We start from the raw sequence: 16,118 nt of genomic DNA, 5'->3' as shown, positions 1-16,118 counted from the left end.
CTGTGCCCAAAGAAACATACTGATATCTGCAAATGATATATGCCTCCCTGCCCCAAAGACAAAAAAGACAAATCCACAACCAGGGCATTTCCCCCCATATATATCTTTGTCAAAGGGATGCCAGGCCATCGCCTGGTACTGCTGGGAGCTTTGAGGGCAAGTCAAGGGCTATGTGCTGACATCAAGTCCAGGCAAAAACCTGGACATGATGTCAGTACGTCAGGCAACACTTTAGAAACCAGTTTTCACCCAGACGTATTGTTGGCATATAGCCCAACATCATTTCGGCCCCGCCACCACAGCGTGGTGTAGTGGTTGAGTGGCGGTTAGGAGCAGTGGACTTGAATCTGAAGAACCAGGTTTGATTCCCCACTCCTCCACATGAGTGGCAGACTCTAATCTGGTGAACCGGGTTGGTTTCCCCACTCCTACACATGAAGCCAGCTGGGTGACCTTGGGCTAGTCACAGTTCTCTTAGTGCTCTCTCAGCCCCACCTACCTCACAGGGTGTCTGTTGTGGGGAGGGGAAAGGAAGGTGAGTGTAAGCCGGTTTTATTCTTCCTTAAGTGGTAGAGAAAGTCGGCATATAAAAACAAACTCTTTTTCTTTGCTCACTGGCTCCAGAGGTGAGGACAGGTGGGAGGGTCAGTGGCTGGAGACCGCCCACCTAAAGCAGGCAACCGGCAACCCTAAGCTTTGATAACAGGTTTACACCATAGTAGAATCTAGCCCACATCTCAAAACAGATGTAAAATGTAATACAACATAGTTCTCCTATCCCCACTGTTGATGGAAAACTCATATGATCATCTGTAGCGTTAGACAGTAGTGTTTACTGAAAATGGATACCACTTAAAATGGAACCTATGGTTCCAAAGAAATATGTGTCTAAAATCTGGATAGCAATCCCCTCAGTCTATAACAGGAGTCCCCAACTTTTTAAAGCCTGCAGGCACCTTTGGAATTCTGGCACAGGTCGTGGATACAACCCCAAAATGGCTGCCATAGGAGGCCGAGCCAACAACAAAATGTCAGGGAGTAAAGACATGCACAACTCTAACAGTAACTCTTTGATGACTTTTAAAATGAATGTATTATTTTAGAATATTTCCTTGCATACACACCACTAACCTTTATTCATACAGTGAGGATCTTTGTGCTGTGGAGGCAGATGCCCCCGAAACAACTTTTTAAAACCTGCACAGCCAATCAGATCTCCAATTGCCTAATGGAAGCCCTGCCAGTGAAAGCCCCACCTAGCTCTGCCCACCTTCTAAAGACACTTAGCAAGAACCAGAAAAGGTGTCAGTGGACACCATGACATCCAAGGGCACCACACTGGGGACCCTTGGTCTATGCCATATGCCATACTATTTTGAAAGCTTCTCAATAATAATGTAATAATGTTTTTAATAAATGGGTCTAAGCTTTTCCCTGGTGATACATTTCTAGTGTGAGGTGTAGCAAAATGGATGGCAAGCTGGTTCATATTATTCTTTATCCTCAAAAAAGGTGGGAACAATTGTCCAAATCAGATCCCTGTGCAATTGTGTTTAGTTCACATTGGAAATTCTCTGTGTGGCAGAGGGGAGAGACTTGCCCTATATCCCTCTGCTGTTAGGACAAGTGGGCCCCATTTACATCAGGGAAACATGGTGGGTGGAAATAGTTAAACGTTTTTTAATCATGTTCTTGAGGCAAATGTTATATATGTGTGTAGGTATTTGTAGACATTTTAAAAAAACAAATCTGGCTCTTCAGTGTCTTATCTCATTTGAACCTATGCATGTTTAAGATTGTTATCCTATTCAGGGTGAGTATTTAATACTAAATGTCTGCATATATAAGGTCTAAGAGGTTTTGAATCAGCTTTCAAAGGCATCATTTGCACCCTTGAGTAATTCAGAAAAATAATAACCATGCTCATATTACACACTTAAAAGTGGGTGCCAGATTCCAAAATAAAAAAGTTTGTCAAAATCAAATAGAATCTCATTTATACATTGTGTATAGAAAACAGACCTTTGTACACTCAGTCTCATTAAAAGGTGGGCAAACAACACTGGATCCAAGAATTACAACACCTACAGCAGTCTTTGCACATTCATATTTAGTGCAGTTAGAGTCCCAGGTGGCTCCTTCCTAAAATAATAAAAAGATGTTGTTAATTCTTTCTCTTAAAAAATGTGATTATAGTAACTTTACTTTCGGAGTGGAGTTTAATGGACCATCAGTTCTGCTGATGACTGTACTTGTTTTCTGAGATAACTATTTTAACAATTTGATTGTACTACTTAGCCTATTTCTCCTAGTTTACAAGCGGTGCAAGTGCCTCTGCCTCATACAGGAGCCTGGTAGTGCCTCAGCTGTGGTGGAGACAAGATCTGTGGGTTGGGGGAAAAGGGAAACAACAACAGCATACCCAACAAAGTGATTGGAATGCAACCTTAAAATTATTTACATTAAATGGAGATAAAATTCAAAAAATTAAAAGAAAAGAAAGAGACCCCTTAACGGACTATAAAGGCCTTGGCTGCGTCTTCATTATAGAATACAAGGGCCATGGTTCAAAGGTCATAACATTTTCACTTGTAGGCAAAATGCAAATGCATATTGAAAGTTTACATTTTGAAAAAAAATCTGCTGAATGTATAAATTAAGACATATAGCATTTAATCCTTCCCTAGATTTAACAGCCACTGGCTATCCATCAACCACTTCACTCTTTAAAAAGGGGAAATGGAATTTAATTTTTCCTTGAAACTATAAAGAGAAAAGTTGCCACGTCTCTCATGCAATTGAATGATCTATTTGACAGCAGATATCGCAGTGTATAGCATTTAACCATTATCTGGGCCATAACTTTAAAGAACCAAATTCTCTAGGGGGAGTTGCACTCCCTCTAAAGAAGAAGGTTGATAGCTTTGGGGTGCTGCTATTCTCCTCTTTCCCACCTACCACCTGTCAGGCTTCAGTAACTCGTTGCATTCCAGCAATATAAACTTCACTCCAGACGTTGCAGAGAGTTTAAAGTTTTATTAAGAAAGTGAACGGGTTCAGTAGTCTATACAAACTTAAGGTTAGAATGCCGATGGGAAGGATACAGGCTAACTATATAGAGAACACACAGTAGAATTGATTACACGTAATCTTTGAAATGCAAAACATCAGGTTTCTTTCAAGCTTCTAGAGGTGCCAGGGTTCTGGCAGAATTGACACCTTGAGAACAGATAGTTGATTTACACTAGGAAGGCTTTGAAGTGGAAGTGTTACTGTCTCCGGCTTTCGTTCCCTCCTCCCAAACTGAAGGGAACTTTCTCACGAGACCGGGAGGGGGGGGAGAACACGGAGTTTGCTCATCCCGGGTCCGACTGGGTGCCCTCGCTGACACCACCAAACTGATCAGCAGCAGGCAACTGGTTACAGTAGCAGGAGACTGTCCCCTGACCACCCTATGTATGCTCCAGTAAGGTAGCTGTTTTGGGTAGTGAGCCAGCTATGACCCTTTTTGGGCAAAAAAAAGATCTTGCCACTGTGGTGCTTGCCTGGGTAACATCAAATTAGACTAATGCAATACTGTGCATGTGGGGAGGGCCAACGAGGAGTGTCTAAAACCTAGTTTGTACAGAATGCTGTGGCCAGAACATTGACTGTAGTGGGCCATAGAGAACATATCACTCCAGTCTTGTTCCACCTACACTGGTTCCCAGTTTGCTTCAGGGCCCAATTCATAGTGCTGATATTGACCATTAAAGCCCTACATGGCTTGGGGCCAACATATGAATCTGACCATGCTGCTCATCTTCGGAGGCTGTTTTGGGTGCCTCTGCCATCTGAGGGTAGATGGGTGGTGCCAGAACTCTGGAATTCCCTTCCCAGGTAGATTTGTATGCATTTTTTGTTTTGTTTAGCATACTCTCATTAGTCCTTCTCCCTGTTGTATGTCAATGTTTGTTTGTATATTGTTTAATGTTTTGATTATTTGATTATTCACTGCCTTGGGGACCCTAGTTGGGTGGAAAGGTGGCATACAAGTGTTTTAAATAAATAATAGGAATCCTGATAGGGCTCAAGTCCTGTAGCATATTCAGCATCTAGAGTACATTCATTCTCCCATTATTTGTAGGGTTGCCACTCTGGGTCTGAGATCTTAGCTGAACGTAACTCTCCTGAAATTGATTTTCTTATAGAATCAGCTTTTGGATTTCTGTTAATATGTATTTAGATTCAGAAATGGCTGAAATGCAATAATAATATAAGGAAGCTGAACAGAACAAGGAAAACACAGTCCTAATCCATGTGTTCCATGTGCCTGACAGCAATCACAGATCTAATGGACAAGGATGTCATTCTAGTTAATGGCTTCCTTGTGATACTGTCAGTTTGTATACAAGTATATTGAAGTCCAGGGTGACTTCAATTATGACAGTCTCACGTTTGAACCAAGAGTAGAGTAGGGATATGAAAAATAAGGTACAGAATTTAAGAATTATATACCATGAGGATTTTGTAGTCAGAATTATTTTTCTACAGCTGTTCCGGAGGGACTTACTTCATATATGACTAAGGTTCCATTCTCAGCGTAGAAAGTACATGACACATTTATGCAGGACCCACAGCAAGAATGTTGACTAGGTGAAGGAATATATACTTGGTGCTATTAAAAAGAGACAAATAAATTGTTAATTTGTTTTCCAAATGCATACATTTTTTTTCAATTACTAATTATAATCCACTGCTGAATCTGCATTCAAAGGTTGTGTTACATAACTATTAATAATTGACTCAAGCTCTGCACAACTGTTCCCTTGATCAAGTGTTCCCATGCCATATTTCTGGGTGCCAAAGGAGGCTGCCAGCCCGTCAGAATCCTTTTTACCATCTGACCCCTTTGAAGAAAGGAGGTTATTGGCTCTCTCTTGCCGATTTGAGTTATCCACTCAACCCAAAAAATAATCTATATGCTTTTTAAATAGTTATACACTCACTTTCCTATATATAAACATGGGAAGTAGACTTTGCCTCTACCTCTACGCTCACTAGTCCCCTGCTCCCAGTTATGCTGGGAAAGGAAGATAGAAAAAAACGGGTAAAGACTGGGAGGGGATACTGTTGCAGAAAAAGAAAACAATGTTTTCAGGGGTTCAATCAACCATGCTGGCCAGTGGCACAAAAGCAGACCTGAAACGAATGCTTGTGTAATGTTAACAATCAGCAGAGTCATTAGTTCCAGGTGCATCAAGCAGTCTGGGAGTCACTCTGGGAGTCACCCAAACTGCAAATGTTGCCAGGACAGCATTTTTCCATCTTCGCTGTGCCCAGCAACTAATCCCCTAAATCTCTTGTTCTGACCTAGCCACAGTGATCCATGCAACAGTCACTGTAACTCACCCTACACTGCTCTCGAGGTTGCTCTAGAAACTACAATTGGTCCAAAATGCAGCTGTGTGAGTCCTTACCGGAACCTCATGGAGAACACATATATGATCAGTGCTCCAGCAGCTGCACTGGCTCCGAATTGAACACCAGATCAAGTTCAAGGTGCTGGTGCTTACCTTTAAAGCCCCAAATGTTCTGGGACCCACGTATTTACAGGACTACCTCTCCCAATATTATCCCCCCCTCAAAGATTACCTTGTCGTCCGCAACCAGGGCCAGAGCGTTTTCAGCGGAGGCCCCTGCCTGGTGGAACTCTGAGTCCAAAGAGACCCAAGCCCTGAGGATCCTGGCTCACTTTTGCAGAGCTCGTAAGACAGAAATGTTTTGCCAGGCCTATGGTTGAGGATAGCAATGGTTTCCACACAATGGCTGGCTGATCCTGATCCTATCCCTATTTTTATCTGTTTCTATCTGTTTCCATCTGGTCTCCCATTAAAATTGTTTGAAATGCACCAGCTGATCCATCATTATAATTTTAATTACCATTAGATCTGGCTGGACAAGTATTTTAAGTATCTAGGAGTAACATTTCAAGCCTCCCAGTCATGGAAGTTGCACGTCAGATCTACCATTATGGCAGCCCGTTGGGCTATAGGTGCCATTTAAAAAAAAATCTTTTCTAAAGAGGGTCATTTAGTCCTCCCCACAATTAAAGCATTTGTGGGAAAGGTGCTACCACAGCTCCTATATGGGGTAGAGATTTGTGGTAAAAACCAGAAATCGTTTAAGGAACTGGAGGTAATCCAAAACAACTTCATAAGGAAATTTCTTGGGTTACCCCAGCAGCATATCATAGACTGGAAGTTGGTTTATCCTCAGTGGCTATGAGAATACATCTAAGACTCCTAAACTATTATTTAAAATTAACCAGGACCCCTAAAGCACATTTGGTTTTTTCAGTGCCGGATTTACGTATAAGCTAAACAAGCTATAGCTTAAGGCCTCACTCTCTTGGGGCCCCCCAAAAAATTTAAAGGAAAAAAAAACTGGATGTACATTTCCAAAATATAAGATAAAAAACAAATAAAATAAAACCTACATACATTAATATCAATTACTTTGATAAAATACATATTTTGTTATGTGCAAATGGCTTTAGATACCTATTAGGTCCATAAATTACCATATAGCATATATTCAACAGAAAAAACAGCGAAAATTTGTTGTTGACAAAGGACAGCTGGACATATAAAGGGCTCCATTACCTTCATTAGCTTAGGTCCTCATCAAACCTAAATCCGGCCCTGGGTTTTTTATAGGCACATGTTTTACTCAAAGGAGAATTTCTGGTCTAAAGCTGTTTCCCCAATCTTAAGGCTTTACAAGCTGCCCTGGTTGACGATTTTAAAATCTTGGGACTCAAAAGAAATCAGGAATTGGGTAGGTGAAACAAAACATCTGCTCTAAATTGCCTACAATTTTCTGAGTGAATTTGAGAACAAACTATCATGTATTATATTCATAAATGACTCTGTCCCTATGTTTTGGAAATACTTACAGCTTCACACTTTTGGGAACAGTTGATTACTGTCAGATCCATGGCATGAAATCCTGTCCTGGGGTCTCTGTCCTGAGAACACTTTACTGTGTAACAAAGATCTCCATCCAGATATTGAATCATAGACTGACCAGGATTCAGCACTGTTACCTCTTGGAATACACAGACATTATCTTTTTCTAATACAAAATAAGTAAACAGAATAGTTTTAAAAATGAAATGTTACAAATGAAACAAAATATAAACCTGTAGAAGCATTGCAGTTTGGAGCCTATGGCTGCAACAGGTTCACACAGCAGGATCTTCCCGAACTCCCACTTCTCTCAGCAACATCTTCTGCAGCTCAGCCTAAAAATCCTTTGCTGAGAGTTGGCCAACCCTCAAAGGCAAAGTGTCACCTGGCACTGAGGGCTGCACTATGGGAACTGGGCAAAGTCATCCTTCCTCTCTCTTGCATTAATACAGCAAGCCACGAGTCAATTTTGCTACACACACACACAAAAGCTAGAGAGTGTAATTTTGCCCAAACCCACCTCCTTACTGCAGCTTCCAATGCTGTGTGGCACTTTGTTCAGTAGGGGCCCCATCCCTCAGCAGAGAGAGGTGCATGAGAGGGAGTACTGGGGAAAGTGTGTATTGCTAATTCTCCTTCTAATCTCATAATGGTAAGATTCAGGCCACTGCATTTAAATACAGCAAAATTCTCTTATGATAACAGTTTTCCCCTGCCTCCTTCTACTCCCCAGTCATTCTGGTACTTTCATATGCAATAACTGTATACCAGTTTCATCAGATATTTTTCCCCCCAGTGTAGTCCCTAACTTTTGGTACATACAGGATCTATACTGCAAACAATATGAGTTATACAGGCGTTTGGCCTTGTCTATAATAATAGGGTTGAGAAACTTTCTACTACTCAAGAACAGCAACATTTCTATCTACAAACCCACACTTTGCTCCTCCTTTCTTTGCAAACCAAGAATTCAAAATTTTAAGAGTACAGTATTAGAAAATCAACACAAATATGGGTAATTAAAAAGAAGAGAAATACCACATGTGTACTGTGTGCATCCACATGTACTTGAAATATTATTGTCTATTCTCTGAACTTCTCCCTGTGATATTAAAAACACGTTTTTCAGTGTCATGTAGTCAAATCTGACAAGCACTACAAAATGGCATCTCATCTGTAAGAAAGCGAAAACCTTATTGACAACTAACATACATCCCCCTATACCAGAGCACTCATGCTTTTAAACACAGTAAAAAGATTTTTCTCCCTTTCATGCCCATTACCAACTGGACTTTTCCACTGGATCCCACCCAATACTTTCCAATCTGGTTCTAACAAAGCTCATTTACTGATACAAGCTCATTCTTTACTTTTTTAAATTTGTCATCTATACTACCATTATATGAGTAGTATATAATGGTAGTATATACTACCATTATATAATGAGTATATAAGTAATCTGTACATTCATGATTGTAAAACTTTAAAAAATTATATCCAATAAAATTTCTTACCACTTTACAAGCTGGCACAGTAGCATTCTCACAATTGCATTCTGGAAAAAAAAGGGGGGGTGGACATGATCATAGCAGTGTAGGACAAAAGACCATAATTTGGCCAACTGAAGTAATTAGGAGACAAGCCAAAGTATGGGTGGAAGGTCCAAAGGCTGGAAAGGACGTCATGCAGCCATCTTGCTGCAGCTAAGCAGGTCTGGGCCTGGTCTGTACCTCAATAGGAGACCTCATAGGAACTCCTTGTATACTGCCTTGAGTACCATGGTGGAAGAAATGGAATGGGATGGGATGGATAGATAAATGAATGAACAAACCAACAAATAAATAAACAAGAAGAGTTACCACAGTGCCAATCTGGGCAGCACTGCCCAGGCACTCGCTTCTTCAGAAGTTTCATGTCAGCAGAGCAGTTCGCAAATGGTAATGGACAGAGGTTCTCATCACAAACTAGAGGAACATAAATTATTTAAATGAGAAAAAGATACGACCATAATTCCTCAAGTAAATCAATCAGACATGCAGTGTTGGATCCAGGCAGCTTTTTTACTCAGTCTTATCCACTTCCTTTCCATACCACAGTCCCATATCAAGTGGCTTTTGTACATACAAATCCTATTAGTTGCAGCATGGTATTTTGGAGTGGTTGAAAATGATGTGTCCTTCCTTTTTCTCCAGCAAAAAAGCTGGTTGGATGTATTCAGTATCATATTATGATAATTGCCAATATTAATTACATGAGCCAGGTTCTAAAAAGCTCAAGGGCTTGGACATTCTTGGCTTTTTTCTTTGAACCCCCCAATGCTATTTCACAAATCATTGCTGAGAGACCCTTAAATTCCCAAAGTAATTTTTAAATGACATAGAGGGCTTCTGTTTCAGAAACCAAAGCTCACTTGGGTGCTGAACTAGTTGAGCTCTCTGGATCTTGGTCATGGTTAATAACAGGACCACTTCCGATGTTGGTTTTTCTTAATCTCATTCTGAAAAAGCACATACAGAATGTTGTGGAGTTGCTAGAGTGTTGAATGTGGATACTGGGGGTGGAAACTAAGTTCAAATCCCTCCTTAAATATTTATTTCACTGAGTGGTCTTGGAAAGGTCACTGTTGCTTAGCCATATCTATTTTATAGGGTTGTTGAGAAGCTGCAAGTTCCTTTGAGGAATAATAGAATATAAAAATGAACTGATGACGATCTGTGTCGTCATCAGTATATAAATGATCAGATTTGATTCCAAAGCATATGAAATCATCTGACCATGCTTAACAGATAAAAAGATATATTCAAGATTACTTTCCAACTACTTTCCAATATGTGTTTTCAGAACACAAGTAAAGAAAAGCTAACATAACCAGGACTCATGCTGATTTCATCTCATGTCAACGGCAATAGTTACTGAATTGTCAGACATCAATCATTGTAATTCACTTTAAGGTATATTAATGAAAAACTTACCACAGTGATAATGAGGACAACAGTACTGTGTAGTGCTAAGATCTACAGTAAGAATTTCCCCTTCATTGCATAATGGAATAGGTTCAATACAGGATTCACAAACTGGAAGGAAAAATAGACCAAATACAAGGTTAAAATTCATTAAATTGGTTTCTTGCCATTTTATATTTGAGTTTATATTTAAAAAATGCCCAATTAACTGTGTGGGCTAAGAATGTAAGCCGCCCTGAGCCCTACTTCAGCAGGGATAGGGCGGGATAACAATCTAATTAAAAAAGATGTACTATTTACTCCCCCCCCCCCAGCAACATCTTTACTCAATCAGTAAAGGAGGAGAAGTCTTAGTTTCTTTTTTGTTCTTACCTACCAGAGTGACTTTGTGACTATTTCATGAAATGAGCATGTGTGCGCATACATATGTGTGAAAGTTAGTACACTATGTTTAACTTGTCCTCTTTGAAGTGTGGCTCCCTTCACTGTTCTCAGTTATCTGGCTGAACTCTTCAAGTGTTATCAACTGTAGTCTGGATTGGATTGACAGAGCATTTTCTGTTAACTCTGCCCTAAACTACTGAGCTCCACCCACAGCTAAACTACTGTCTCAATATTACCTGGGCCTCTACAAAGCCACTTATCTGCCACTGAAAATGGGGTTCCTTTCCTAGTAGAAACTGCTCATCCTTTTCAAGTCAAGTACATGTTGTACCCAAGGTTCCTTACCACACAAATATGAAAAACAGCAAGGATCCTCCTGTTTTGCTTCAACAATAAATTGGTCTTCTCTGCACTCTGGACGGGAAGCATTGGGACATGCTGATGGATCACAGTCTGAATAAAGACAAGATCATTTTCCTAGTATTTTAAAAAAATGCTTAGAGGAGTTACACATATCTAGATGGACAGTCTCTTCTTAATCTGGTTATTTTAATGTACACTTACCACATCGGTACTGAGGGCAGCATGATGAAGGACTGTATCCCACTACCAGCTTTTCAGCACTTTTGCATGTTGGAATAATAGTGTCACATAGAGTCATGTTGCATTCTAAAAATTGAAATTAACAATAGGACTTAATCAACACAACGCTACTTTGCATGCTAATGCAAATGAACATGATAGCCAAAGCACCTGATGATAACTTTAAGCACTTATGGTTCACCAACTAACAAATGCACATACTGAACCAGCAGTTCTCTTTACAATCCCCTTTACAATCACCTACCCAATAAGGCAGGGGTGGGAACCTTTTTTCCGCCGAGGGCCATTTGGATATTTATAACATCATTCGCGGGCCATACAAAATTATCAACTTAAAAATTTGCTGACCAATACGTTTCTCCGTGGCCCAGGTGGGAAAGGGTTAACACAGTTTCTTGGGTGGTCGTAGCAGCTCCATAGCTAATGACTCTTCTGCAAGGGGGAAAAGGTTCCTTTGCTTGGCAAAACAATCTCACATCTGCCTTGAATAGAGGCTATTCCTGTCCGCGGGAGGGTGCGGATCACCAGTCTTAGATCCTTCTGAGCTAGAGATCTGCCAGGACCCATGAAGGGCCAGACCAAATTATTTTGGGGGCCTTAAACGGCCCCCAGGCCTGACGTTCCTCACCCCTGCAATAAGGAAAGAAATTACAATACACACAAAAAACCCCAAAACCCTGAAATTGATGGTGTTTTGTATGAATATTGTGGACTTGATGGCACTTAACACACACACACACACACACACACACATTGTGTTGCTATTTACTAGATTTTGTTTAATCACTGAAGATGTGGAAGCTGTTTTTACTACACGAGATCAAAGGTTAGGAGAGAACCAATTATGTTGACCTAGTTTCTACCAGATTAATGCCCAACTTTTTTTCCTTCACTCATGGAAGACTGAAGACAATATATAGGCATCCATTTCATAATTCATGAAGCAGAAGTACACAAGATTGCAATGCCATTGCTGGCAGCTCAGCACAGAGCCAGAAATCCAGAGGCCAGGCAGTTCACGTTCAGGCTTCTGGAACTCTCCCCCTCATGGTTCTTCGTTTCCTACAACTGATGGGGTTTAAAAGAACTTGTATCAGTTCCCCTTTTCAGCATCCACAGTGCTTCCGAGAAGGACAATCAATGCATCCCTTTAGGCTGGCTTATTATCTCCAACTGAGGGGACTATTAAAGAGGTTTTGTATCTCCTGGTCCCACTGCCTTGCTGCTTAGTCAGTCCCCATGAAGGAGTGTGACCAAATGGTGCTTTGTTCATAGATTTGCCTCCTCACACATTATGTAGGTAACTATTGGATAAGATATTTCAACATAAATCAGAGCAAAAGCTTTTCATGCTTGTTTTGCAGCAGAGCTGAGAACCACAGGAGAGAACTATTAGTATTTTCTGTTTTCAAAACTTCAGTATTGACTTTACCCATGAAAAATGCTTTGCCCTGAATGCAGAGAGAAACATATTTTAGCTCATTATTCATTGCACCCTGATCAGTTTCTTTCACCTGAATATCCTCTCACCTCATCAATACTACTATTGAGGAAAGTGACTGTGCTGTAACACTTACCACAGACTTTCTTTGGACAACAGGCCCCCTCTTCAATTACATTAATAATTGCCTCACCCTCCCGCTCACAGATGGGAGGTGGCTCTTCAATGCATTCAGGCTGTATAGCAACAATACTCCCATTCTCCAAGCATTTATACATGCAGCAACCTTTATTGGAGCCATTCCAGACCTCTCCAGCAGAGCGGGGCTGCCCTTCGTTATCTGTGCATGCTGTTAAAGAAAAGTTATTCATTCTCGTATTGTAATAAAACCAACATTCTTGGAATATACTGACAACATCTGATCGCTGTATAAATGGCAACAGAAGTACTATACCAACAATCACACTGGACAGCATTCTATCTCCTTCAGTTAGACTTGAACCAATATTTTAAAGTTGTTTAAAACCACTGAAATTTTGAATCCACTGTTTGGAAATCACTGACAGCCTCAAGAAACAAGCCCTTGTGCAAATAAAGGCAGTGGTTTTATGGCCTGAAGATAGACAACAGTTTTTCTAATTGGCATCTAGTACAGATTGCCTATTAACTCCACACTCTTGGGGGGAAATAGAAGACACAGAGAGAAACCATACCTCCCAACCTCACCAGAAGGTTAGTGTACTTGGGGCTAATGGGGAAAATATGTTTACATAGCCATAGATTTACTTACCACATTTTTGTTCTGGAATGCAAAGGTCAGCATCAGTTCTATGAAGAATGGTTCCATTTTTGCAGACACAGTCTTCTCTTAAGTAGGAGCATGGTGATTCTTCATAGAACCATTTATTTAAGCATGTTTTGGCAGCACAGGGTTGCACACAAGGCTTGTATTCTTTCCCATCAGGACAACTGAGGGCTACAGATACATATATAGAGGAAATGAAAAAAATGTCCACATTTTCCAATATTCACTGACAGTGGGCAAAGCAGAGGAACTAAAAAGGAAGGTTTAACATAGCTTATCTACATTATCAGTTTAATTACATGTTTTATGTAATAAAAACTTTATACAACTAAGTCAAGTTTCTTGTTGTAAGATTGATAAGAATTGAAACCTAATCATTAAAAGAGGAAATGTGACTCTGATGAGGATTTATCTAACAATAGGCATATGAATTGAATGCATCATTAGTACACAAGATGAAGCCCAACCCAAGCCCCTTAAACCCACTTATTAAAAGAGAGCTACCCTGAACAAACCTAACCTCAGCTTTCTTGTCCCTCAAACCCAATCTAATCTCCCCTCCTCTTTCCTTGCTGTCAATGTCAAGCAGTGTCTTAATAGCAGACCTCCCTCTTTGCATATACGAGGTCTAGGTTCAATCCTGGTATCTTCAGTTAAAAGGATCAGGTTTCAGGTGATGTGAAAGTGTTCTGAGACCCTGGAGAGGTTAGAGAGCTGTTGTAGGTAAATCAGTACTTTGATAGACCAATGCCCTGACTCACTATAAGGCTGCATCATATGACCTCACCACATCCCTTCTTTTCCACCTAATGTAGATGGCAAATCCTCCAAGTAGGAACCATTTAATGTTTATGTCCTATACAACACCTAGCCCACTACTGGCACTAAAAGAAATTAATTGGAGCAGCAGTAATGGTAGCAGTAAGTAATTTTTTTTTTGCCAACAAGTGACAGCTGACTTATGGCAACTTCATAGGGTTTGCAAGGCAAGAGACGTTCACAGGTGGTTTGCCATTGCTTGCCTTTGCGTCATGACCCTGGTATTCCTTGGAGGTCTCCCATCCAAATACGTGCCAGGGTCAACTCTGCTCAGCTTCTTAGATCTGACAAGATGAAGCTACCCTGGGCTATCCAGGTCAAGGCACAGTAAGGTATATACTATGCAGTTCTCTGGGACTATTGTTTATTAAAGTCTGATTGCATGTATAGCATAAGGGAAAAATTATCCCTTTTGTACATTACAGTGAATGCACAAACAATATATGTAGAAGGTATACTTAATTTTTTATTTATGCAAGCATTTATCGAATGGTACTATACATGGGAGCTAGTGGTCTGTGGCATCTACCCTCATGGTGAAGAGAATTAAGTATGCATCCATATATATTCTGAAGTACCGTATATACTCGCGTATAAGCCGGGTTTTTCAGCCCCAAAAATGGGCTGAAAAAGCCGGCCTCGGCTTATACGCGGGTCAATACGGGGGGAGGGAGGGAGGAGGAAGGAGGGAGGGGGGAAACTTACCGCCACCGCCGCCGGGCCCATGCCGCTTCCTACCGCCAGGAGCGGCCTGGGGCAGCCTCCTGCAGCCGCAGGAAGGCTGCCCCGGCCCCCCCACCCACCCCCCGGCATTTTTCCCGGGCGGGAGGGGCCATGGGAAGCCTCCTGCAGCCGCAGGATGGCTGCCCAAGGCCCCCCCCCGCCCCCGCCGCCATTTTTCGGGCGGGAGGGGCCTTGGGCAGCCTCCTGCAGCCGCAGGAAGGCTGCCCTGGCCCTTCCCGCCCCCGCCGCCATTTTTTTCGGGCGGGAGGGGCCATGGGAAGCCTCCTGCAGCCGCAGGATGGCTGCCCAAGGCCCCCCCGCCCCCGCCGCCATTTTTTGGGCGGGAGGGGCCATGGGAAGCCTCCTGCAGCCGCAGGATGGCTGCCCAAGGCCCCCCCGCCCCCACCACCATTTTTTTCGGGTGGGAGGGGCCTTGGGCAGCCTCCTGCAGCCGCAGGAAGGCTGCTCCGGGTCTCCCTGGGCCTCGCCGCCGCTTCCTCCCGCCGGGAGCAGCCTGGGGCAGCCTCCTGCAGCCGCAGGAAGGCTGCCCAGGCCCCCCCGGGCCGCGCCGCCGCCGGACCCTCGCCGCAGGAGAGCCCTGTCAGGTAAGCCTGCGGGGGGGGAGGGGTTATAAGCCGACCCTCGGCTTATACGCGGGTGCCTAATTTTTCCCCATTTTTGGGGATAAATTAGGCACCTCGGCTTATACGCGGGTCGGCTTATATATGGGTATATATGGTATGAGAAAGTAGGGGAGAGGAAAAAATTCTCCACAACGGTCAGGCTGATACAGCAAACTCCACTCAATATACTTGCCATGGTAATTTACCACTTGTTAAATAGTTCTGTCTGTCCTTCAAGACTAGAGTGCCACTTATTGAAATTCATGGCTAAGCATGGATTTGAAGTTGGGTGTCCCCTTTCAAAACCCAGTATTCACCAATGTTTTGGGTTGTGTGCGTGTGTAAAGTGGCGTCAAGTCATAGCTGACTTATAGCAACCTCAGCAAGGGGCTTTCAAGGCAAGTAAGAAACAGAGGTGGTTTGCCATTGTTTTAATATTTTGGGTTACCAAATCTTTGATGTAAAATATAATCTGACAGTAGAAGACAGTAGTATACTTACAACAATAATCTGATGTTCTCCATTTAATGCAGATATTATGTTTGTTGCACAGTGCCACATATGCAGAAAGAGCATCACATTCATAATTCCAGAAATAAGTATTGTTGATCCACATTTTTTCACAAAAGTCTTGTGGTGAAACCTAGGTTTTTGAAAAAGATTGAACACACATTCATTTTTCTTTTGACACAACATCTTTTTTCATTGTTTCTATTTTGTTTGTGTATGCAGCCAAAGTGAGAGTTGGGAAAGCCAGAAGGCTAGATTGTATTTCTTCCTTTTGGCTTAGGAAAATTGGGAATGACT

General features: G+C 41.9%; 1 protein-coding gene across 1 annotated transcript in view; it reads right to left on the bottom strand.

Annotated features, from left to right (window-relative positions):
• OTOGL (otogelin like) overlaps window positions 1-16,118 on the bottom strand; it is a 118,895-nt gene that overhangs the window by 9,429 nt on the left and 93,348 nt on the right. The window contains exons 43-54 of the mRNA XM_056846517.1: window positions 15,813-15,954; window positions 13,132-13,317; window positions 12,478-12,690; window positions 10,862-10,966; window positions 10,643-10,750; window positions 9,923-10,024; window positions 8,810-8,914; window positions 8,465-8,505; window positions 7,989-8,052; window positions 6,938-7,116; window positions 4,553-4,657; window positions 2,023-2,142 (exon numbers count right to left, since the gene is read on the bottom strand). Coding sequence (XP_056702495.1) covers window positions 2,023-2,142; window positions 4,553-4,657; window positions 6,938-7,116; window positions 7,989-8,052; window positions 8,465-8,505; window positions 8,810-8,914; window positions 9,923-10,024; window positions 10,643-10,750; window positions 10,862-10,966; window positions 12,478-12,690; window positions 13,132-13,317; window positions 15,813-15,954 — 1,470 coding nt within the window. The remainder of the gene's footprint in view (window positions 1-2,022; window positions 2,143-4,552; window positions 4,658-6,937; window positions 7,117-7,988; window positions 8,053-8,464; window positions 8,506-8,809; window positions 8,915-9,922; window positions 10,025-10,642; window positions 10,751-10,861; window positions 10,967-12,477; window positions 12,691-13,131; window positions 13,318-15,812; window positions 15,955-16,118) is intronic.

Source organism: Euleptes europaea, chromosome 3 (genome assembly GCF_029931775.1).
Source record: "Euleptes europaea isolate rEulEur1 chromosome 3, rEulEur1.hap1, whole genome shotgun sequence".
NCBI lineage: Eukaryota > Metazoa > Chordata > Lepidosauria > Squamata > Sphaerodactylidae > Euleptes > Euleptes europaea.
The sequence above is the reverse complement of the archived record's forward strand: the minus strand, read 5'-3'. Positions and strand labels throughout refer to the sequence as shown.